The 23566-nt window shown below is 62.5% G+C and overlaps 2 protein-coding genes across 5 annotated transcripts; both read left to right on the forward strand.

The window, feature by feature from the left end:
* Nucleotides 1–1393: 1393 nt before the first annotated feature.
* ACTG2 (actin gamma 2, smooth muscle) lies at nt 1394–3866 on the forward strand. Of its 4 annotated transcripts, XM_086628080.1 has the most exons (8): nt 1394–1519; nt 1612–1740; nt 1835–1945; nt 2551–2635; nt 2741–2902; nt 2996–3187; nt 3425–3606; nt 3723–3866. In XM_086628080.1, exons 1-8 carry the CDS (start codon nt 1394–1396, stop codon nt 3864–3866), a joined length of 1131 nt encoding a protein of 376 aa, XP_086484206.1. The 4 variants fall into 4 exon arrangements, with proteins under 4 accessions (XP_086484206.1, XP_086484209.1, XP_086484208.1 ...); XM_086628083.1 differs by lacking the exon at nt 2996–3187; XM_086628082.1 differs by lacking the exon at nt 1835–1945.
* An 882-nt stretch (nt 3867–4748) lies between these two features.
* Nucleotides 4749–7229, forward strand: DGUOK (deoxyguanosine kinase). Its single transcript, XM_086628005.1, has 7 exons — nt 4749–4827; nt 5178–5290; nt 5377–5558; nt 6045–6192; nt 6599–6714; nt 6844–6943; nt 7167–7229. The coding sequence occupies exons 1-7, from the start codon at nt 4749–4751 to the stop codon at nt 7227–7229; spliced, it is 801 nt and encodes a 266-aa protein (XP_086484131.1).
* The last annotated feature ends 16337 nt before the right edge of the window (nt 7230–23566 follow it).

The raw sequence follows: 23566 nt of genomic DNA on the forward strand, positions 1-23566 counted from the left end.
AGACATCCCAAAGGTGCCAGATGCTGGGGGGCCGCGGGGGAACCGAGGCCGGGAGGAAGTGATGCACCAACCCGATGCATTTCCAGTGGCTCGGCGATACCAAATTCCCATCCCAGCTCCGGGGTGTCGCCCACGGCAGAGCCCCGACACCCACCTCCACCCGGGTGGGGTTTCTCCACGTCCTCCCCTGGAACCAGAGATGTTTCCACCTCCTTTTTGCCGAGACCGCCGCTTATAAGGACTTGTGTCTCGCTTGTTTATCGGAGCGGGGCATAAAAGGAACGGACTCACAAATGGGATGTTGCCTCCCGAGCATCCCTACATACATTTTTTCTGACGATAATTAACCGTGCTGGGTCCTACCATCAGTCCAAGGTCAATTTAATGAAATAAAACACCTTATATGGCCATATGGCCAACACACCATCACTTAGCCTATTTAGGGTCTTTGTTTAGAGAGGATCCGCCTCTGAGGTTTCACGGACTCGCTGGTATTTATACCAAAGGCTCCTCGGGACTCGGTCCCAGAGGAAAGGAGCTCACTCCGTGGTGAGTACTGCCCAGCCCTGCCTTCCCTTTTGCTTGCAGGAGAACGGGGAGGAAAAACACCCCAGGGGGCAGTTTCGGGGTGGCCCCGAGCTCCTGGGGTGGCCCCGGCTGGGTTCGGATGACACAGGGGGGGTTGCCAACCCTGGCACAACCCCGCGCCGGGGGCTTCCATGGAGGCGCTGAGAGCCGGGCTGCGGCCAAAGCGGGTCGTGGTCTTTCAGAAATCCCCGCGATTTTGGGGCTTTTTTGCCTTTTTGGGCTCCTGTGAGGTTTTTGCCTGCTTCTCTCCGGATTTGGGAGCGCATCCACCGGCGGAGGGGGGTACCCTCTGGGAAGGGCTATTTTTTTTTTTTCCCGTTTTTGGGAAAGGATGTGAGGGCAGAGCAGCAAGGGGCTGCTGAGACAGGACTGGCAAGAGGGCATCACCTGCCTTCCCCCTGCCCGTTCCGGGGGCACTGGCTGGAGACGGTGACACTGGAGCTCCCCGGGGAGCGCTGCTGCCGGGCAAAGACGGGCAGGAGGCTTTGGCACCCGTTTCGGGCACTGGCTGGCGAAAGATGGAGAAGCAGCATCGGCACGGAGCAGCACCCATGGGCGATGAGTGTCCCCCCATCCCAGCATCACCGCACCGGGGCCGGACCCGGCAGCTGCCCCCTCGGCACAGCCCGCGGAGGATTTTACGGGGCCACTTGTCCCCGAGGACTCCAACCCTTCCGGCACCCAAAGCCGGACACGGCGACGCGGCGTAACCCTCTCCCCCCACCCACTTTTTAACGCTCTTTCCCCCCCTCGCCCCAGCTTTTCCCCCAGGTCCCCCTGAACGCCGACCGCTCCCGGCCCCACCATGTGCGAGGAGGAAACCACCGCCCTGGTCTGCGACAACGGCTCCGGCCTCTGCAAAGCCGGCTTTGCCGGAGACGATGCCCCCCGCGCCGTCTTCCCCTCCATCGTGGGGCGGCCCCGGCATCAGGTGGGTACCAGGGGTGGGGGGAGCTGAGCGGCAGCCCCCGGACACTCTAATCACCGAAATGACCTAACGAGGCCGTCTCTCGCCGGCATTAGGGTGTCATGGTAGGCATGGGGCAGAAAGACAGCTACGTGGGCGACGAGGCGCAGAGCAAGAGGGGCATCCTCACGCTCAAGTACCCCATCGAGCACGGCATCATCACCAACTGGGATGACATGGAGAAGGTGAGACCCCCCCACCCCACCCCGGGCCAAGGAGCGGGTGCCGGCCCCGGCTTCGGTTTGGGGTCAGACCCCAATTCTCCTTTGCCCACCTTAGATCTGGCACCACTCCTTCTACAACGAGCTGCGCGTGGCCCCCGAGGAGCACCCGACCCTGCTCACTGAGGCACCCCTCAACCCCAAAGCCAACCGGGAGAAGATGACCCAGGTGAGGTGCTGTGGGACCCCCGGGACCCCCGGCATGGGGATGGGGACGGACCCTCTGAAACCGCAAGAAGGGCTGGAAGGATCTGGGGGTTCAGCAGGCGAGAAGGGGCCGGCGCTGGGTGGAGGAGCGGGCAGTGGGGTGAAGCTCAGGGCTGCCATAAGGGCAGAGCTCTCCGCATCGCGTGAGCGCCCGCGGGCTCCTCTGCGGCGCGCGGCCCCGCGGCGTTTGCCAGGCGCCGCGCCAACCCACGTGTTTTTTTCCCACGCGACGCACAGACCCACGTGATGGTGGGCGCGATGCCATGACTCACGTTTCCGCGCGACGCGCTGACCCGCGTAGTTTTCCACGCCGTGCAGTGACCCGCGTTCGTCCGTGCGACGTGCTGACCCACGGGGTTTGTTCCGTGCGATGCGGTGACCCACGTGTCTGCGCAACGCAACGATCCCCGTGTTTTATCGTGCAACGCAACGATCCGCGCGTTGTTCCGTGCCATGCCCTGACCCCGTCTCTCCAGGAAGGCACGGCCCCCGTGGGTTGGGGTGGGATGCCACTGGAGACCCCCGTGCTCTCCCCTAACCTGCTGCCCCTCTCGCCCTCCCTCCCAGATCATGTTCGAAACCTTTAACGTCCCCGCCATGTACGTCGCCATCCAAGCCGTCCTCTCCCTCTACGCCTCCGGCCGCACAACCGGTGAGTAGGACACGTGGCATCCACCGCCAGGGGACCTTCTGTGGTGGAGAAGGGACCAAGGTGGCTTCGAGTCCCCCTCCTTCACCTTCCTCCTCCCCTTCCCAGGCATCGTCCTTGACTCTGGGGACGGCGTCACCCACAACGTGCCCATCTATGAGGGCTACGCTCTGCCCCACGCCATCATGCGTCTTGACTTGGCCGGCCGCGACCTCACTGACTACCTCATGAAGATCCTCACCGAGAGGGGCTACTCCTTCGTCACCACCGGTATGGGACTGGGAATGGGGGTACGGGGTGATGGAGGACCCCATGGTGCTGCCGTGGCACCAGATTGAGCCTGTTCACCATCGTCTCCTACAGCCGAGCGGGAAATCGTGCGTGACATCAAGGAGAAGCTCTGCTATGTGGCCCTCGACTTTGAGAACGAGATGGCCACAGCCGCCTCCTCCTCCTCGCTGGAGAAGAGCTATGAGCTCCCCGACGGGCAGGTCATCACCATCGGGAACGAGCGTTTCCGCTGCCCTGAGACCCTCTTCCAACCCTCCTTCATTGGTGAGCCCACCCCAAATTTTCCTGGCTGTCCCCTAGGTGGTTGCTCCCCATCCCCACCACCCCACCAGTGGGAAACCACCTCCCATGGGTGCCCTGCAGAGGTGTTTCAGGGCTCCCCCAAGTGCTTTGCACCCCAAACGGGAGGAGAAACTCATGGGTGAATCCTGCAGCTCTTTTGGGGAGCCCCGAGGAGGCATGGGTGGGGGTCAGGGTGCTGATAGCCCCTTTCCACCCCAGGCATGGAGTCAGCTGGCATCCACGAGACGACCTACAACTCCATCATGAAGTGCGACATCGACATCCGCAAGGACCTCTATGCCAACAACGTGTTGTCCGGCGGCACCACCATGTACCCCGGCATCGCCGACCGCATGCAGAAGGAAATCACGGCGCTGGCTCCCAGCACCATGAAGATCAAAGTAGGTGATGGTGGGGGCAAACCATGGCCACCAACACCCTAAATCCTCTGCTGGTGCAGGTTTGGGGTGGGGTGGGGGGATCCGGGGGTGCATCCTAACGGCTCGTGTCTCGGCAGATCATCGCCCCGCCGGAGCGGAAGTACTCGGTGTGGATCGGTGGCTCCATCCTGGCGTCCCTCTCCACCTTCCAGCAGATGTGGATCAGCAAACCCGAGTACGACGAGGCCGGACCCTCCATCGTCCACCGAAAATGCTTCTAAGCCCCCTCCCCACCCCGCGGTGGCCCCCCCTGCCCAGGCTGGGGCACCCCGCTCCTCCTCGGTCCCTGCTGCTCCTCCCCGCCACCCACTGCGCATTAAAGCCTTTTCTCCAGGCTCTGCCCCTTTTCTGGGCCATTTTGGGGTGTTGAGGGGGTGGGAGGGGTTGGGGGAGGGGGTTGAGTGTAATACGGAGAGGGCTGGGGGAGCCCTGACCCCATGTTGGTGCCCCTGACCCCGTGTCAGTGCCCCCAATGTCACATTGATGCCCTCAACCCCATGTTGATGCCCCCAACCCCATTGAGGCACCTGACCCCGTGTTGGTGCCCCCGACCCTGTGTCGGTGCCTCCAACCCTATGTTGATGCCCCCAACCCTATGTTGGTGCCCCCAACCCCATCTTGCTGCCCCCAACCCTATGTTGCTGCCCCAACCCTATGTTGGTGCCCCCAACCCTATGTTGATGCCCCCAACCCCACCTTCTGCCCCCAACCCTATGTGGGTGCCCCCAACCCCATCTTGCTGCCCCCAACCCTATGTTGATGCCCCCAACCCCATCTTGCTGCCCCCAACCCTATGTTGATGCCCCCAACCCCATCTTGCTGCCCCCAACCCCTTGTTGATGCCCTTGACCCCACGTCGGTGCCCCTGACCCCACACTGACCCCCCCAACCCCATCTTGGTGCCCCGCCCCCCTCGCCCCCGCTGCCGGGACATGCCGTGGGCGGGGTCTCATTTGCATAAATTACCATACCGCCCCCAGCCCTGCGCGCGCCTCCGGCCGCCGCTTCCGCAGCCCTTCCCCTCCCCCCTCCCCCCGCCACTTCCTGCGCGCGGACGTCACGGGGCGGCAGCGCGCGCGCGCTCATTAGCATGTCATTAGCATATGACGCGGGAAGGCGGAAGCGGTGGCGGGATGGGGCCGTGCGGGGCCGCCCTGCGCCTGGCGCTGGAGGGGAACATCGGTAGCGGGGGGGGGGGGAACGGGGACAACGGGGGTCCCCGGGGGCAAGGGGGGGGATGGTGGCTTTTGGGGGGGGGGATGTAATTCGGGGTGGGGGGGGCTGGGGGTGGCTGGAGGGTTTGGGGTGCGGTGGGGGGGGGGGATTTGGAGGAGGCGCAGCCTGAAGCCTCTCGGGGTCTGATTTAATGTCTGTAATTAATTCTTCCTGCTGGCTTGGGCGGGGGCAGGGGGGAGCCACCCCAAAAACCCGCGTGACCCCACGGCAGGAGCTGGGGTGGGGGGGACCCACCCCCCTCACCCTGCACCCCCCGCCCCCCCCCTCACCCTGCACCCCCCGCTCCCCACCCGCAGCCGTGGGGAAATCCACCTTCCTGAAGCTGCTGGGTGCCACCTTCCCCGAGTGGCACCTGGTGACCGAACCGGTGGCCCAGTGGCAGAAGGTGCCAGCTGGTGGCACGGCGGAGGTAACGGCAGGTACCGGCGGCGTCGTGGCACCGTTGGGCACCACACCCTGCTGGAACCATCTCATCCCCGGGCTCTTCCTCTGTAGGCATCCGTGGGCTCCACCAACCTTCTCCAGATGATGTACCAGGAACCGGCCCGGTGGTCCTACACATTCCAGACCTTCTCCTGCATCAGCCGGCTGAAGGCGATGCTGGAACCGCCGCCCGAGCGGCTGCCCAGGACCCCCCACCCCGTGCAGGTCTTCGAACGCTCCGTCTACAGCGACAGGTACCCGGCACCCCCGGATTCCTACGAGAACGAAGCGGAATGGAGGGATTAACCGGGATAACAAGCGTCGCCACTGCCTGCGTTGTGTCCCCTGGGATCCCCGGGGTGAGCTGAGCCCATGGCTGTGCCCGGCGAGGCCCCGGAGCGATGCTTCATTACAGAAACGTGCTTGTTGGATAATTTGGGACTTCATTATACCCCGAATAATTTTAACTCGTGGCTGCCCCATCCTCACCCGTGTCAGGCGGCGGCTCGGCTGATGGATGGGCTCGGTAGCGGTGACCGCGCTGGGCAGCTGCGGCTGTCCCCAAACATCACTCTGCCCCTAATTAAGGATTTCCGCCTTAATTAAACACCCGCGGTTCCCAATTGGTGTGAAAAAAGGTGAAAAAAATGGATGTGAAGCCGCCTGGGCTTGGGGATGGCTCGGAAGTGGCAGTGCCGGCGGTGCCGGCTGCCCTGTCCCCTCTCTCCGTCCCTTCCCAGGTACGTCTTTGCCAAGAACCTCTTTGAGGCCGGGCACCTGCAGCCGCTGGAGTGGGCCATTTACCAGGACTGGCACAGCTTCCTGCTGCGGCACCTGGGGCCCCGCACCACCCTCCACGGCTTCCTCTACCTGCGGGCGATGCCGCAGGTGGGTGCCGGCGAGAGCCCCCGATGTTCAGCGGGGAGGGGGATGCCAGAGGCGTTGGGCTCCGAACTGAGCTCCTGGAGTTGCCAGAACGTTGGGTTTTAACCAGAAATGGTTGGCCTGGGGGAGCGGGATCCGCTCCTGTTCCCGTGGGAACGTCGGTGGGAGTTTTGCTGTGGATCCTAGAGCGGATTTTGGGGAGGGAGGGCTGCAGTGTCTGCCCGGGGTGTCCGATGCCCGACTGCGGTGCCTCCTCCCGGGCTGCTTTGCTGGGTGCCTGCATCCTGTTAATCTCCTGTCTCCCTGCATCCCGTTAAACTCCCTCTCCCATCTTTCCCTTCCATCCTTCCCGCATGCTGTTACCCTCCTGTCTCCCCCGTTACCCGCCGTCTCTCCCCCACGGGTGCAGACGTGCCTGGAGCGGCTGCGGCGGAGGGCGAGGAGCGAGGAGGGGGGGGTCCAGCTGGGGTACCTGCAGCAGCTCCATGCCCAGCACGAGCAGTGGCTGGTGGAGAAGACCACGGAGTGAGTCCGAATCCGGCCCCGCCGCGCTCCCCCTTCCCCAGCAGCCAGACCAGCTGTGGTTTTGGGGTGACCCCCACCCCATTTTGGGAGTTTCTTTGGTTTAACTCCTTCTCTTTCACTCTTCTTTAGGGTCCCCTTCGCGGATGTGAAAGACGCACCCGTCCTGGTGCTGGACGTGGATAAGGACTTCGAGCACGACGTGGCCATGCAGGACGTCCTCATGGCACAGGTGGGCACAGCCGAGGCAGCACAGCTCGGCGGCATCCTGCTGCCAGGAGTGCCACGAGCACCGGTGGCATCGTGCTGACCTCTGAGCCTCCGCCTCATCTTCATTTTGCCACAGAAAAAAATAATTTCCTCACCCTCGGTCCGAGCTGGTTTAAACCTCGGCCATCCTGGCGCCATCCCGGCACCGTCGCGGTGCTGCGCTCTCAATCGGCTTCTCCTTGCAGGTGGAGGCTTTCGCCACGGCCCTGCGAGCCAAAGCTTTGCCGTCGCACCCCGACCCTCTCTGAGCGCCGGCGGCAGCGTCTCTGCCCACCGGTCCCCGCGCCGAGCGGCAGAGCCGGGAAAGGGGCATCGCCACCGCCGGCTCCGGCCGAAGATCCCGATGCCGAGGGATGAGTCCTGGTCCCCAGCTGTCCCCCTCGGCCCTTTGATTTTGGGCGAGGGGTGTCTTTAAGGCGCTGGCGGCGCGGGATGGTTCCAAGGCGGATAATCGGAGGCACAGCCGGGTGCTGAGCTTCGGGGCGGCGCGATGGGGGGTCACCGCCGCCACGACCCCCTCCCCAGCCGGGGATGCCGGAGCCGGGGCTACTCCGTAAGGCGGATTTAACGTGCTGGTTCAATTCCACCAGAAAAACATCGTGGTTCATGTTCGAGTTACACCAACCCCCTTGTTTTGTTATTTTATTTTATATGTTATTTTTTTCCCTTAAATTAAAACCAAAGCGACGTTGAGCTCTTCTGCGTCGTGAGCTGCGGGTGGGGGGAGCTCAGGGTCGGGAGTGGGGGCGCTCCAGGGGGTCCTGGCTCATGGGGGGATGTTGTTGCTCTGATTTTTGGGGTGTTTGTGGCCGGGGGAGTGGGGGTGACCCCGTGGAGGTGGGGGAACGGTCCTGGCTGTGGGTCAGGCTGAGCTGGGTTTGGGGGAAAACCAGGGGGATTTGGTACCCGCTGGGTGGTTTTTGCTGGGGAGGGGGCGTTGGCTCTTTAGGGGGGGACCCCTTGGTGGGGGCGGGGACGGCGGCCCGGCCCAGCTCTGCCTGTAGGGGAGGCTGCGGAGCAGTGAGCGACCCTACATAAACACGGGGGCGGCGGGGCCGGCAGGGGGCGGGGCGGAGCGCGCGCGAGGGGCACCTGCCCCGGAGGTAGCGGGGGGGGGGGAGAGGGGGGGGGCTGTGGGGCAGGGTTTGGGGCGGGAGGGGGGATTTGAGGGGAGCGCTGCGGGATAAGATATAGGGCGGAGGGGGGGCAGAGGAGCCGCGCTGCCGCCTCCGGAGTTTTCTCCGGCGACCCTACAACAACAACCCAGCGCCCCCCCACCTCCACCAACCCTACGACCCCCCCTAACCCCCCTCCCCAGCTCACCCTCCCCCCCCGCTTCCCTCAAAACCCTCCACCACCACCAGGACTCACCCCCCCCCATAACCCCAGAGGATCGAGGTGTGTCCCCCCCCCCCCCACTTTTCCTTGCTGCAGAGCATTATGGGGGGTGGCACAGGGTGCTGGCTTTGAGCCCCCCCGGCCGGTCGACCGGTCCCCCCGGGCGGGCGCCAGCAGAACAAAGGGAGCAGCACCAGCAGCACCAGCAGCACCAGCAGCACCAACGTGCAGCTCCACCGCAACCCCCTCCGGGGTGGTGGGGGGTCGGGGAGGAAGGAATTTACCTTGACCCCCACTTTCCTGCCCCCCCTATCCCACCCCGCCGTGTATCTGCTTAGCTCCGGGTCGAAGCCACCCGGCCCCCCATTTCCAAGGAGGTGCCGTACCCCTTTTTTCCGGTAACGCTCTAAATTGGAGGGGGGGGGGGCGGGGGTGGAAAGTTGCCGGTGTGGGACTGAACTTGTGCGAAGCCGCGTGGTTTTGAAGGGAAAAAGAGAAATAAAAAGCCAAAAAAATATGGGGTTGGAAAAAATAAAGGGGTGGGATTAAGGGGGTGGGGGGGGAGGGCGGCAGCACCCTGTTTTGGTGGGAGTTTGGGGGAAGGAGGGGGTGGGGAGTCAACGGGGCCGCCCCCAGGGTGGGAATTAAAAGTTGGGGTGACTCAGTGCTTCACTCGGCTCCGGCTCTGTCTCCCCGCAGGAGTCACCGGTGCCCCCGGGGCGGGGGGGGGACGGTGACAGCGTTATGTCCCTCTGGCCGGACACCCAGTTCGTCCACCGGCCCCGTCCAGCCACCGCTTCCGCCCGCTCCGCCGTGCCGGGGGGGAGCCCCGACATCTAACCTGCACCCCAGCAGCGAGACGGAGAGGTGTGAGGGGCTTCGGCGGGAGGTGAGTGCTCCCCCGCCCCCCCCAAGCTATTTGTGCCCTCCCCCCCCCTCCTTCCCAAGCCACCTTCACCTTTTTGGGGTGATTTGTGACCTCTTTGGGTCGGTTGTAACGTCGCCGTGAGTTGGAGGGTTGGGCAGGGAAAGCCCCGTCTCGGTTAGTTGATGGTTTTATTTTTTTAAGGGTATTTCCGTGAGAAATGGGACCTTCTGATGCCTTAAAAGCCGCTTTGACGCCTTAACCCCCCCACCCCGCCCCCCCAAAATCTTAACTCGTCCCTGGGGTGTCCCCAAAACGCCGCCATAGGGTGGGTGGCAGCAGGACCCACGGGACAAACCCCACCTTGGAATTGAATTTCTTGGTATAAAAGAGCAAAATGCCACGCGAAACCCACCTGGGTGCTGTCGGGGTGGGGGGTCCCCAAAAAGAAGGGGGTGGCGAGGAAGGGGGAGCGCGGGGAGGGCAGAGCCGTGCTCGGGGAGAGCATCGCCAAGTTAACAAGTCGTGGCATTTTCTCCACCAAAAATTACAATTTCTTCTGTCGACGCTTCTGGTTTTACCGGCCGGGGTAGGTGGAACTGGGATTTCTAATATCGCACCCGTTTTGCCCGAGCAGGGGGACGGGGATGGGGGCTCCTCCGGCTGGGGGGGGTCTCGAGTGTGGAGAGGTGAGGATGGGGCACATCTCCTGCATGGGGTTTATTTTTAGGACTTTGCCCCCTCCAAAAAATTGCCGCTGCTTTGTTTTTTGGGGATACTGGGGGGGGGGGGGGGAGCAGCCACCTTGCACCTCCGAGTTGTATCCGGCAGGTTTTACCCTTGGAATGGGTGGTGGGACGATGGGACGAGGCGGGGGGGAATGCGGGCACGGGCGGCTCAGCCGGCGCTTGGCACACAGCAGGGCAGGGCGAAGGACTTTGCCCTTGGCAAAGCGCCGGTGAAAACGGCTGACGGTGGGGAGTTGAGCCCCGGCACTTTTCTGGGGTGCCCGTGACAAAAAAAGACGACTTAAAAAGATGCTGCTGGAGCCGGCGTCGTCGGCAACAGTGGGATTCCCCTGGGAATCCAAGTGCCAGTGGGTCCCTGCCCACTCTGGACCGGTCCTGGTGGTGCCGGCAGCCGAGCGCGGGGCGTGCCGTGGTTCCCACGTCCCGGCCCCTTTCCCGGAGTGGTTTGGCAGGCGAAGCGAGCCGGGGAGCCAGCCCCTTTCCCCAGCACTGGTTCTGCCCGTTCCTCCGGCTTGGCCTGGCCTGGGAAAGCCGGCGTCTCCCCTCGCACCTCCGGCGCTGGAGCTGCGCTCGTGCCGTCTCCCTCGGCGTTCAATTTCCACGCCGGGCGATGCGGCCCCATCCAGGAGGGTTTTGGGAGAGGAGGAGGAAGAGGGAAGATGCCGGAGGTCGAGGTTTTGCTCCGCACCCCATCCCGCAGCACTGCCGGACCCTCTCCCACCCTCCCCGGCCGGCTCTAGATACCTTTGCCATTTGCATAATTAATCAATGTCTTGGGAACCTGCTCATTACCGCCACGGCAAAATATACGGCAAAACCTCGCTCAGCGCCGGGGAGCCGCTGGTTTTTAACAAGAGCCGCCCAAACAGCCTGGCAGAGATCGGTGCTGGTGGAGCTGAGGATGCTCCGACCCACCTCCCCAGTTTGAGGGGGACAAACCTTAAATAAACCCCACGGGAAACTCCATTCCTGGCAGGAATGGTTACGCTGGGACACCAAAAGCCCTTTGCTGGGGTGGCGGTGGGACGGGATGCAGCTCCAGGTGTTCCCGGCGTGTCCCCGGCGTTGGGAAATGGAAGCCCCCAGCTGAATTTGGTTGACTCGGTGCCAACCGCCGGAGATTAGGGATAATCTCATTTAAAGCATTATTAATAAAAACTTACTAAATTTGTCCATCTCGAGGGGTTTTTTTAAACCCCCAACCGGGTTTGGCATCTCCAAAAAAAGCATCGGGATGACGGGATGAAGAACAGGCCGGGGTTGGTCTCGTTTTTGGCCGGCGCATCCTGGTGTCACCCAAAGGACCCGTCACCTGCCTGCCGGTGACGATGGCCACGGTTCACCCGGAGTGATGCTCCTCCGTTGCCGTGCCTCCGCTGAAGATATTTCGGATCTTGGCTGTGATGTTAACAGCTAAAATGATTGGGGAGCGAATCGCCGGGTGGATGCCGACGGACGTGCTCCCCTATCCAGCCAGAGGAGGAGGAGGATGGGAGGAAGGAGGCGTCTGCGTTAATTAAATCCTCGCTGTGGTTTTTGCAGCGACCTGTTGCGCGGCGACGCCGAGCTCGGTCGGACAACGGGGGCTTGCAGCCCGCGGCGCTGGCGTGCGAGGTTGGAAATTGGGGGAAAGCCGGTTCCCAGCACCAGTTTATCCCTATTTATTCCCGTGGGAGTTGCGTTGCTGGGAGCAAAGGTCGGATCCCGGCGGGCTCCGGCTCGGCGTTGCAATAGGGCTCTCGGCTCACGTGTGGCCTTTTCGGGAAGAGACGAGCTCCAGCAAATATCACGGGGACGGGGATGGCGGGTCCGTGGTCGCGTTTTCCACCTGGACTTGGTGCCTGGTTTATCCGTCCCACTGGGCATTATACGGGCCCGGGGCTCCTTGGATTGCTCCTTCTGCTGCAAATCCCTTTGGAAAACAGTTTTTACGGGGATGCTCCCGGGGAAACCTTTGGAACCTTTGAGTTTGTGGAAGTTTTGCTGGTGATTTAGCCAGGAATAAGCTTGGAAAACCCCATAGAAGGCTGGAGCATTGCGGGAGCATCACTCCGAGCCCTGGATGGGGAAGGCTTTAGAGGAATTCGCCTTCCCGCTCCCCTTTTCCCTCCTCCTCCCCCAAAAAATACATGTGTACATCGAAGCCGAGACCTGTCAGCTCCGCACAGGGGTTGGAAAAGCTGGAGCTGATCCCGTCAGGGCTGTTTGAAGGATTCCAGCCCTGGCTTAACCCTTTTCCCGGCCCATTCCCACTGCTTTTCCCATTGGAAAATGCCCCCCCTTGTCACTGAAGCCTGGATTTTAGGGAGCAGGGGGGCAGCCAGGCGACGTGGGGGTGCTTGTGCGGGATTTAAGCCTGGCACAACTCCCACGCCCCCAAATTAATGAGAGCCCCAAATTAACGAGGGCGCCGGGGCAGGAAAATAGAGGGGAGGGGGTGCCAAAGGGGTCCGGTCCCTGCGTGTGGCTGTTCCCACTCAGCGTGGGCTCCTGCCTCAGTTTCCCGTGCGGGGGGGGAGCCACGACTGGGGTTTGGGGGTCCCGTTACCCAATTATTTGGGGGGGGAGGGAGCAGCAGGGGGCAGGAGGCACCTCCCCTGCGTGTCCGTGTCCGTGTCCGTGTCCGTGTGTCCCCCCCCCGCCGCCCCCGCTCCTGCGCAGCGGCCGCGATCGACGGGCGGCCCCGGCGGGGTGGGGGGGGGGGGGGGGCGGGCGGTGTCGCGCTGCGTTGTGGGGGGGGGAGCTGCGCGGAGGGGGAAGGAGGAGGAGGAGGGGAGGGAGGGAGGAGGAGGAGGAGGAGGTGAGGAGGGGGGGGAAGAAGAAGAGATGCGCCGGTCAGACCCCCCCCCGGCTGCAGCAGGGCGGCGGTGAGGGAGGAGGAGGAGAGGGAGACAAGATGGCTTCCTCCTGAGGGCCGGGGCCGCGCCGGGGCCGGCGGGGGCTGCGAGGGGCAGCGGCGGGGGGAGCCGCGAGGTAAGTACCCCCCCCCCAAAAAAAAATCACCCCCATCTGCATCCCGTCCCCCCTCCCCTCGCTTCACCCCCCCCCTCCTTATGCATCCCCCGCCGCGCCGTGGAGATGGAACCCCTCGGCGGGGGGGGGGTGGAAATGGGGGGGGTGGTGAGGGGGTGCCCCCCCCCCCCCCCGCGGTGTTTGCGCGTGTTTTGTGGCTCCGCGGGCGCGGTTGAGCCGCGGCGGGCGCGGAGGCGCGGCGGGGCCGGGAGGACAAAGCGGCAGAGTTGGGGGGGGGGGGGGGGACACACACACGCACCGCCCGAGCGGGCCCGGCTCTGCCCCGCACCCCTCCCGCGGCATTTTGGATTATTTTCCCTCTTTTATCCCTTTTTTTTTTTTGCCCTCTGGAGGAAAGTGGGGGCGGATGGGGGGTTGGAGGGGGGGGATAGGCCCTAACGTGACTTCCCCCCCCCCCATCTTTATTATCCCATCGCTTTTCAGCGTTGTTTTTTAAATTATTATTTTTATTAATCCCCTCCCCGCTGTCCCCGAAATGTGCTGAGCTCAGAGGGACGGCGGGTGATGCTAACAAGGGCGATGAGGCTCCCCTGGCGTGACGTCACCGTGACGTAACCCGCCCGCTGGCAACTGTCATCCCTCGCCCGTGACGGGGTCCGGTGGGGTCGGCCCCCCCCTCGCCCCCCCCCCCTCCCGGTCTGCTTTTCGTCACGCCGGGAATAACGGAGGTAGGATGGAGGTGGGGAGAAAAGGCGGCCGGTCCTCCCCGGGGGGGTCCCGTTCGCCATCCGAGGTGATGATTTGGGTTATCCCGGTGCCCAGAGCGGCGTGGTTTGGTGTCGGGGCAGGATCGGACTGGCTGCGGATGCCGGTGGCACCGAGGGACATCTCCGAGGTCAGGGAAGAGCGTGCCGGAACGCGCGGCCGCCCCGAAGTTTGGAGTCCGCGGCGAGCGGCTTCGGCACCACGTGTTTTCGAGGGATGGGGGGAACGCTCCACATCTCGCACCCGGCATGCGCCGGCGCGTGCGACCGCCTGCCCGCCAACGCCGGAGCCGCCTCCGGAGCCGCGGATGCTTTGCAGAAATAAGAGCCTTTCCATAGGTGCTGGGGTGCCGGGTACCGGCGGGGTGCCGGGATGCGGCGGCGATGCCAGCGCAGGCCCGAGGTTGCATCATGTTGGGGAGGGATGGGCAGCGCCGGAGCAGAGTCCTCGCAGGTTGTCACGGTGGCCCCATAAACGAGCCCCGCTCTTGGCCTTTGGCACCTAATTAGCTGTGACGAGGTTTGTTTTTCGGATTATCGACCTGGACTCTTTATCGCAGGTAATTAAGGGAAAGGTGGCTCGGAGAAGGACCCGATGGGAAAGCAAAATGTCCCCCTCTCTCCCCATTTCGGCCTTTCCTGGTGGGGCTTTGGTGGCCCCGCTGGGGACGGGGACGGCAAAGCGGTGGCGCGGTGCCTCTGGGACGTGCGGTTGTGCGGTGGGTCTGTGTCCCAAAAAGCCTTTCCTGGGGGTGGCCCCGGCACTGGCGTGCTGGGAGTGAGCTGTCCCCATGGCACTGGGGTCCCCAGTCCCTCTCCCCATGGCATCAGGGTCCTCGGTCCACTGCCTGCAGGTGTTGGGGTCCCTGGTCTCTGCCCTATGGCATCAGGGTCCCCGGTCCCCTGCCCACGTGTGCTGCGGTCCCTGCTCCCCGTCCCTATGGTGTTGTGCGTGTGCTGGGGTCCCTGTTCCCTGTCTCCATGCCGTTGGGATACTTGGATTCCTGCCTGCATGTGCCAGGGTCCCTGCTCCCCATACCCGCAGCACCAGGGTCCCTGGTCCCCTGCCTGCGTGCGCCGGGGTCTCTGGTCCCCATCCACGTGCCATCGAGGTCCTCAGTCCTCTGCCTATGTGTGCCAGCGTCCCCATCCCTATGGCATCGTGTGTCCCTGTCCCTATGGCATTGCGTATCCCTCTCCCCATAGCATCAGGGTTCCTGACCCTCTGCCCACGCATGCCGGGGTCCCCACCGCATCCCTCGCTCCGCGTGCGCTCAGGGAACGTTTCTAACGGGATGGCGGTGATGGGGCCAGCGCCGAAGCCAGCCGTCCCCGCCGCGGCTCGGGATGCGGGCTGGGACGAGAGGGATGCACCCCAAACCCGGCCCTCCTGCGGACCGGTCCCCTCTCTCCCCTCCTCTGCCAGCCCTTTAATCTGGTTACTTGGAGCTCAGTGCAAGAGGGTGCCAGACCATTTTTGAGGATGAAAGAGCTTTTTTTCTTCATCCCCCGGCTCCGTGGGCCGGCATCCAAGGGGAGATGAAATAAAACGGGAAGAGGCTGGAGGTGAAACAGCTGCGATCAGCTCCGTCCCCGCTCCACATCTGCCCACCACGCCGCTGCCAGCCCCGCAAACCGACCTCAACCCCGATTTTCTCCTCTCTCCCGGGGCTGAAATCCCCTTTCTGCGGGAGCCGGGATGCTCGGCAGTGGCGGGATGGGGCTGGCAGCGCGCAGGCGGCGGGGATTTGCGGGCAGGGTTCTGTCGGGTCGTCGGATCGGAAGGAGTCGTGTCGCGGGGACAATGCGGCGTGTTTGTTTGCTACAGCTAAAATGGCAGTTCTTAAGGGGGAAAAAAAAAAAAAGAAGGAAAAAAAAAGAAAAAGAAATGCTCCTGCACATCCAGTCGCCGCATCTTTTGATTAAATGAGATTTTGCTGTCGAACGGGGGAGCTGGGGACCGCGAGCTCCCAAGCCTGCAATTTCCATCGCAGCCAAATGGGGGGGGGGGGGGGGGGGGGGGCAGGAAAAACCAACCCCAAACCACCGCGAGCCCTGAAAACGCTGTAAAAAAAATCCTGGATTGGAGCAAGTTGGAATTGCTGCAGCCGTCAGCGCGGAGGCCGGGGGATGCTGCGTAATGGCTGGAGGGTTTGTCACCGCAGAGCTGGTGGCTGCTGGTGGCACGGCCCCGGTCACCGCGGCCCCCCCCCCCCCCCCGCATCCCAGCTTGGCTGAGGGGGATGGAGGAGCATCCCCGGGAGCTGCGGCCCGTTGCGGACGCGGTGCTGGAAGGTGATGGGATGCTTTAAAGACCCGGAGCTTCTTCAAAACCCGACTTGATGTCGCGCTTAACGCCGTCGCGTCTAACGCCGCCGCGTTTAAAGCCCTTGCGCTTCAAGCCGCGCCAATTAACGCCGTGGCAATTAAAGCCCTCGCACGTCGAGCCGCGCCAATTAAAGCCGTCGCGACGCAAGCCCTTGCAGCGGGACCGACTTCTCCCACCCGTGCCGGGTGCCTCGCCGAGCCTTGCCCGGTCGGGATTGCCGGCACGAAGGCAACCGCTGCCCGTCCCTTGCCCGGCGCTGGCAGCCGGTGCCGCCGGCCGGAGCACGCTGCCTGCCCGCACATGGCTTTTTTTAGGTTTACAAACATGACGGCCCCGTGCACGCGCCGCTTTCTCCCCCCCCCCTCCTTCCCCGTGAGTCATCAACCCCGTCACCGGGGCCGGGGAAGCCGGAGGCGGCGTCGGCGCATCCCCCGCGGTGCTGGTGACCCCGGTGAGGGGAAAAAAAAAAGAAGCGAAATTGGGATATTTTTTTAGCCCTTTTTTTTTTTATCATTCCTGTTCCGGCGAGCGAGATGAGGAGGATGCGGATGGTGACCGTGGCGGCTGTCCCGGCTCGTGGGTGGTCCAATGTGGGATGTTTTTGGAGAGGACCATGGCACCGGTCAGAGGATGAGAGCTGGGACGTTGCCAGCTTCCTCACCCGGTCGGCGGCCGCGTTTTGGTAGCCTTGGATTCAAGGCGATGCCGATGGGCGCGATTTTGGGGATGGATGAGTGAGGTTTTGTGGCGGGAAAAGCCCGTGAGACCCCAAAATATGGCAGAGGTGCTGGCAAAAGCCTCGCCGTGCAGCTCCCCAGGGCCTGGCAGTGCTGGTGCCGTGGCTGGCGGCCAGCGCGGAGGTGCCGAAGCCCCCGTGGCTGAGCTCATCGCCGGGGCCGGTTGACGTCGTCGGGGCTGAGGTGGCTGCGATGACTCAGCAGTGCCGGCGCTGACTCAGCGGCCCCAGCTGCGGGGAGGCAGCTGGGATGGGGGGGGGGGCTCTAAATTTTGAGGGTGAAAAAGGAAGGTTTTTTTAGTACAGCGTGCTGCAAAATGGTTTTGCCGGTGTCGAGCCGGTGTCCGTGCTGCCGGCACGCGCTTTCCAACCCGCGCGCCTTCCTCCGGCCTTCGGAAAGGGATTCCATCCAGAGGGGTCGCGTCTCCCACCCGCCACAAGGTCCTTTTCCCCACGGGGGACGGGTCGTAGTGGTGAAACCAGCTCCGGGTTTGGCAGAGCCGGCGTTTTCCCTGCTCCTAGACGGGGCAGGGCCGGGCTCCCACTCATCGCCCGGCTCCTGCCCGCCGGCCGTCGCGCTGCCGACTTGTCCGTGCTTGCCGGGCGGGAGGGCGGCGGCGCGCACGGCTCTCCTCCTCCTCCTCCTCCTCCTCCTCCTTCTCCTCCGAAAGGTCGGGCTGCGCGGCACGGTGGCGGCGTGAGGAGCCCCCACGTCCCAGGGAGGGGACCGCAGCATCCCCCAGGTACGACGGGACGGGGATGGGCTGGGAGGAGCCGAGCACCCATGGGTGCTGCGTGGCACATCCCTGACATGCACCTGGGGGGCCAGGAGGGCGCGGGGACCCCCCCACCTGCTCGAACTGGTGGGCGAAGCCTCGAAAATCGGGGTGCGGTTTGGTGAGCGCATGGCTGTGGGGCAGCTCTCCTCCGTGCTCCTCCGAAACCGGCTTTTCCCCCCGATTTGCAATGCAAAGCAGTCGCAGGGGGAGATGTCCCTGGCAGGGGGGCCGGGAGGGGACCTGTCCCGCTCAGGTGGCATGCGCTGGCAGTGGGGCTGCCAAATCCAGCCCAACCCCGCGGGGGCGGCCAGGGTGGGACGGCAGACGCTGCTGGGCCAGGCGAGAGGCACGTCGAGGCCCCGGGCTCTTCTCCTGCTGCCCACGCGCTTCCCTCTTCCTTCTTCCTTCCCAGGTAGGTCCTTATTCCTTCCCTATCTTGTCCCCTTCCCCTTTTTCCTCTCGTTTCCCTTCCTGCCCATCCCCATCTTCCTCTTCTTCCCCTCCTTCCCCATGCCCTTTCTCCTCTTCTCCTTCTTCTCCTTCTTCTCCTTCTTCTCCTTCTTCTCCTTCTTCTCCTTCTTCTCCTTCTTCTCCTTCTTCTCCTTCTTCTCCTTCTTCTCCTTCTTCTCCTTCTTCTCCTTCTTCTCCTTCTTCTCCTTCCTCTCCTTCCTCTCCTTCTTCCCCTTGCTTCCCCTTCTTCCCCTCCCTATTCCTCCCTAATTCCTTCTTCCCCTCCTTCCTCTTCCCCTTCTTCCCCTTCTTCCTCTTCCCCTTCTTCCCCTTCTTCCCTTTCTTCCTCTTCCCTTTCTTCCTCTTCCCCTCCTTCCTCTTCCCCTTCTTCCTCTTCCTCTTCCTCTTCCTCTTCCTCTTCCTCTTCCTCTTCCTCCCCATCCCCTCCTTCTGTCCCCTTCCCCAGGGATGCCACAGGCACTGCTTCCCACCCAGCCACTCCTGATTTGGCTTTGCCCAGCCGGCCCCGGCGCCAATCTGGTAGCCGAGCGCCGGCACGAGAGGAGCCGGCTGTGTTTGAGGAAAAAAAAACGCTCCAAGAAACAAAAATAGCACCACGGCTTGGTTGGGTTTTTTTTTTTTTTTTCCTCCTCTTTTTCCCTTTCAAGAGCTGAGCTCCCTCCCTGCCCGGCCGGAGCCGGCAGCCTGACACAGCTCCACGCCGTGCCAAGCCTTTTCCCCCTGGCCCGCGCCAACTGGCGGCTCCCAGCTCGGCTCCGTGCCGCGGTGGGAAGGCACGCCGTAGTGGGAACGCGCGCCGTGGCTTGGCTGTGACAGCTCGTTTCCCAAAAACTGCTCCGGTGGGAGCATCCGCTGGGGCATTGCTCGCCCGCCTCTGGTACTGAGCATCCCTGCTCCGAACATCCCAACACCGAACATCCTGAGCATCCCGACCCCGACCATCCCTGGTACGGCCCCTCTGAAAGGGAAAACCCTTTTCCTGAAGGAAATGAGGAGGATGGAGATGGAAACACTTTTTTTTTTTTCCACCTGGAAAAAAAATCCCCCATCTCTTTCGGAAGCTCCCGGCACCGGCGAGATGCCGGTGTAGGAACCGGCAGCGGGACTGTATGGTGTTCAACTGGCTCGTCGTACCCCGGTGAGAAGGAAAAAGGGGTGAAATAGTTGTTCCAGCGCCGTCTGGAGAGCAGTTACGGCTACGGGGGTCCCCAAAATTGTTCCCGGGGTTCGCGTAAAGCAGAGCCGGGCTTCCCGCGGCGTAAATCAGCTCAGCTCCCTCGGCATCGCCGCTATTCCGGCTTTTCTCCGGGCTAAATGAGGACAGGAGCGAGCAGCTCAGACCCAGTGCCGGGGTCAGCTGGGGCCATGGAAACAGCTTGGAAAACAAGGCGGGAGAGGCAGCCGCGGCCGCCCGCGGCGCCGGGAGGCAGCGGGGCCGTGAGCCGGCACGGTGGGTACCCCCGGCAAGGGGGGAGCTGGGGGAGAGCCAGGGGCTAACGTGGGTCCGGCTCAGTGCTCCGGCTTCCCAGATTTCCTTTGTTTTCCATTTTTCGGGGCGTTGAGCATGGATTTAGGGCTTCTGCGCCGTTCGGCTCCTCTCCGGCCTCCCCCTCACTGGTACCCGGGGACGGTGACGGTGGATTGGAACTGGGAGAGGGTTTTTTATGGCTTTTGGGGTCTGGCGAGGCGGTGCCCCCAAGGAGCATCAATCCTCGGGGTGGGGGGTGTGCATCATTCCGGCAGCGTCTCCTTCCCCTCCAAAGCCCTTCGGTGGCAGCGGCCGCGCCGGTTTGTTATTGTAGGGTCTCCCGCGCTGAGGGTTGCGTGGGGCTTCCCCCCGGCGGTGCCCCCCAACCCGCCGTCCCGCCGGAGGATCCCCAGGGCTGTTGCCAGAGGAGGAAAACCACAAGCCGAGCGCCGGGGCTGGCGGGGCTCCACCGGCGCGGCGCGGGGCCGGCAGCCAAGCTGCCTCCTGCCTCTTGGCCGGCCCGTGCCGCCGGCTGGCAACGGCACCCGCTGACCTCCCAAACACCCCGCCGTGCCCTCGCCGCAGCCCCGGCACACGGCGTTGCGTCCCTCCTCGCTGCCTGGATGCCACCGGGAAGGGCTCGGCATCACCGCCGGTGCGGTCCAGCCTTCCTCCGGCTCTCCTCCGGCTCCTAAATTCGGCACTTTTAGTAAAATTCCACGTTTTTTGCAGCGGAACAACACCAAGCGGCGTCTTCCAAGCCGCTGCGTGTGCACCGAGTTGCTCCGTTCTCTGCAGCGGAGCCGTTTGCCTCCTGCCAAGAGATTTAATAAACCCCCAAAATATTTATTATACGAGGGAGTTTTTGGGGCCCCGGTGGGGGTGAGCGTGTGTTTTTGGAGGATGAGGGATGTAAAACCTGTTCCCCCCCTTGACTTCGGGGGGATTTGGTTCATTTTTCTTACAGCCCAGCAGGGAGGTGGAAAGTAACAATTTGAAATACAGATCTATAGGCTGCTGGCCGTAGAGGGCTGGTAGATATCACTGGATATAGGGTCGCTGGGTATATAGGACTTGAGCGTTTAGGGTTGCTGGTTGTATAGTCCTGCTGGATATATGGGATTGCCGAATATATAAGTTGCTGGAAATATGGGGTTACTGGATATATGGGTTGCTGGATGTATAAAATTGGTGATTATATAGGGCTGCTGGATATATAGGACTGTTGGATGTGTAGGGCTGCTGGATGTACAAGATTCCTGATTATATAGGGCTGCTGGATATGTAGCTGTTGAATACTCCAGATTTCTGGGTATATAGAGGTGCTGGATATATATAGGGCTGCTGGATATATAGTCTTATTGAATATATAAGATTGCTGGATGTATAGGTTGCTGATTACATAGGCTTGCTGGATATATAGGGGTGCTGGATGTATAGGGTTACAGGATATATAAGGCTGCTGGTTGTACTAGATTGCTGATTATATAGGGCTGCTGGATATATAGGGGTGTTGAATACTCAAGATTGCTGGATATTTAGGGGTGCTGGATATATAGAGGTGCTAGATCTATACATTGGGGTGTATGTATAGGGTTGTTGAATATAAAAGACTGCTGGATATGTAGGTTGCTGATTATATAGTTGTGCTGGATATATATGGGGCTGCTAGAGAGATGAGATTGCTGAATATGCAGGTCGCTGGATATATGGGTCACTGGATCTATAGGGCAGTGGGATCCATAGGGCTGCCGGCGGCGAGGGCTCCCGTTCTCTGCCGCAACCGACGGAGCCGCGGCCGTCGCTGCCCACCGGCTGGCGGGGCCGGGGTCCCCCCCGTGTCCCCCCATGGGGTCTCGAGGTGCCTTTGGGGGCCCGGCCAGCGCCCGCGGGCCACGGGGGCCAGCGCGGGGCCCTCGGCCGTCCGTCCGTCCGTCCCTACGTGCGCGCGGCACTGGGGCTAATGGCTCCTCCAGCTGGTTTTGCAGGGGGCGGGGAGGGCCGGGGCGGCTGAGGCTCCAACAACTCGTTCCGTCTTTCCTCCCAGGACGGTCCCGCCATCGCCTCCGGCTTCGCCTCCCGCCCCGCACACGTAAGTGCTGCCCGGCCAAAGCCGTACCCAAACCCGGCACCGTGCCCCCGCCGGGGCTGCCCACCGGCGCTCGCCAGGTTATAAACGGCTCCGGACTCTTCCCAGGGAGCGCAGCCCAGGCTGGAAACCCTCCAAGCCGCCCTCTGCCTGTGTGGTTATTTTTTTTTTTTTAATCTTTTTTCCTCCCTTCCTTCTGTTTAAGGCATTTAAAACGGGGGGAAAAATAAAAAAAAAAAAAAAAGAGGAAAAACAGACTAAAAAAAATAATATTTTCATCCTCAAGGGGATTTTTCCCCTTTTATAGCACACGGGGGATGCAGAAGGGACCGTGCAGGAGCCAAGCAGCCGAGCTAAGCCGAACCAAAGCTCTTTATTTTAGTTTATTTCCCTTCCCCCTCCCCAGTTTTTATTCTTTCCTGGGGCGCATGGAAGGAGGTTTGGGCAGGCGACACTTTTTCCGGGGAAAACTGGCCGAGGCGCGGAGGAATAGGCACCCACGGCGGTGATGGAGGGGTTTCTGTGGATGCTGCCGGAGTGAGTCGGGATGGGGCTGGGGGCTGGAGGGGGAGAATCGATTTTCGGAGAGAAGCCGCGAGGTTTTTCCATCTCCCAGCCCACGGGAGCTGGGAACAAAAGGAACTGGATGAGAGAGCCAGGAAAAAAAGAATTCTATTTTAAATATATATTTTTTTTTTTTTTTTTCCCTCCCCTCTGATTTGGGGAAGGCTGTAGCTTTCGGATTAACCCTTTAGGAGCGGCGGGAGATCCTCGCTCCTGCCTTGCATTTGCAGGGTGAGTTATTTTCCTGCATCCCCAGCCTGGGTTGATAACCCAGTTTATGGGATGGAGCAGCCTGAGGTGCCACCCTAGCCCAGCGGCTGTTTTTTGGGGCTTTCCCTGCCCTTACCCAGCAGGTTCCACCCCCCCCTCCAGTAAACCACCTGCAAAACAGGTTTGGCATCGTTTCTCCAGGCTGGCGTCACCGCCACGATGCCGGGGATGTGTCGGGGGGACGAGTGTGTCCCCCACCGAGGATTTGGGGAGGCTCGAGGCATATTTGTCCCTGTCACCGTGCGCCGCTTGGGAAAAACCCTTTTAGCTGATGGGGAGGAGGAGGAAGATGACGGCGTAGGAAGGACGGGCGAGTCTGTTTCTTCCTTGGTTTGCAAAGGAGAGCGGAGGCGGCGTGTTGTCCCCACCCTGCCCGGGCGGCCGTTTCACCGGCACATGGCACGAACTGGCAGCGAAACACTCGCTCCCCAACCTGATGGACCAGTCCCATCGCTCCCGGCTCCGTCGCTTGGCTCCGGGGATACCGCGAAGGGAGCGAAGCCGGAGCCCCTGTAAAGCCGCGGCAGCAGCAGGGTGAGCCCTGTGCCAGAGCGGGACCACGGTGATTGGCACCGGCGCTGTGCCCCCCTGAGAGTCTTCACCCCCGGGGAAGGGGGTATTTTGGGGATGTGATCGTGCCGGCAGTGGTTGCTCCCTGGTTTCGCCGCAGTCAGCATCGCTCTTATCTCCGGCGTGGAAACCAGCCTCGCTCAAGCGCGCGGCTTCGCTCACCCTCTCCCCTCGAAGAACGGTGGCGGCTGAAGGGTTAAACACGACTCCACCACCACCAGCGCACCCTGACCTGTAACTTGGGGGTCTCCCAGGAGTCTGGGCTTAGGGTCCTTCCCACGAGCCGGTGCCGGCACCACCTTCGCTTGCTTTGTTGTATTTTTTTTCCAGCGAGCTTTGGTGTATTTTTAGCTTGTGGGAAGCTCCCCCCGGTTATCGGCAAACGGCTAAATACGCTGCCAGCGCCGGGCACCCCCGGTCACCGGGGCACTAAAGTCCCCATCGCTGAGGAGGGGAGAGAGCCACAGAGCACAAAGCACCCCCACATCCCTGGCAAAACCCCTTGGAAGGTCTTAAGCGGGGCGCGTGAGCCCAGACGCCGGGGTGACGGGCTCCCTGGGTGCTGCCAGCTCGCGTTGGCGTGGACGGCTCTAATGGTTTTGGTCTCTTCTTGGCACGTG

Source organism: Tauraco erythrolophus, chromosome 29 (genome assembly GCF_009769465.1).
Source record: "Tauraco erythrolophus isolate bTauEry1 chromosome 29, bTauEry1.pri, whole genome shotgun sequence".
Classification (NCBI taxonomy): Eukaryota; Metazoa; Chordata; class Aves; order Musophagiformes; family Musophagidae; genus Tauraco; species Tauraco erythrolophus.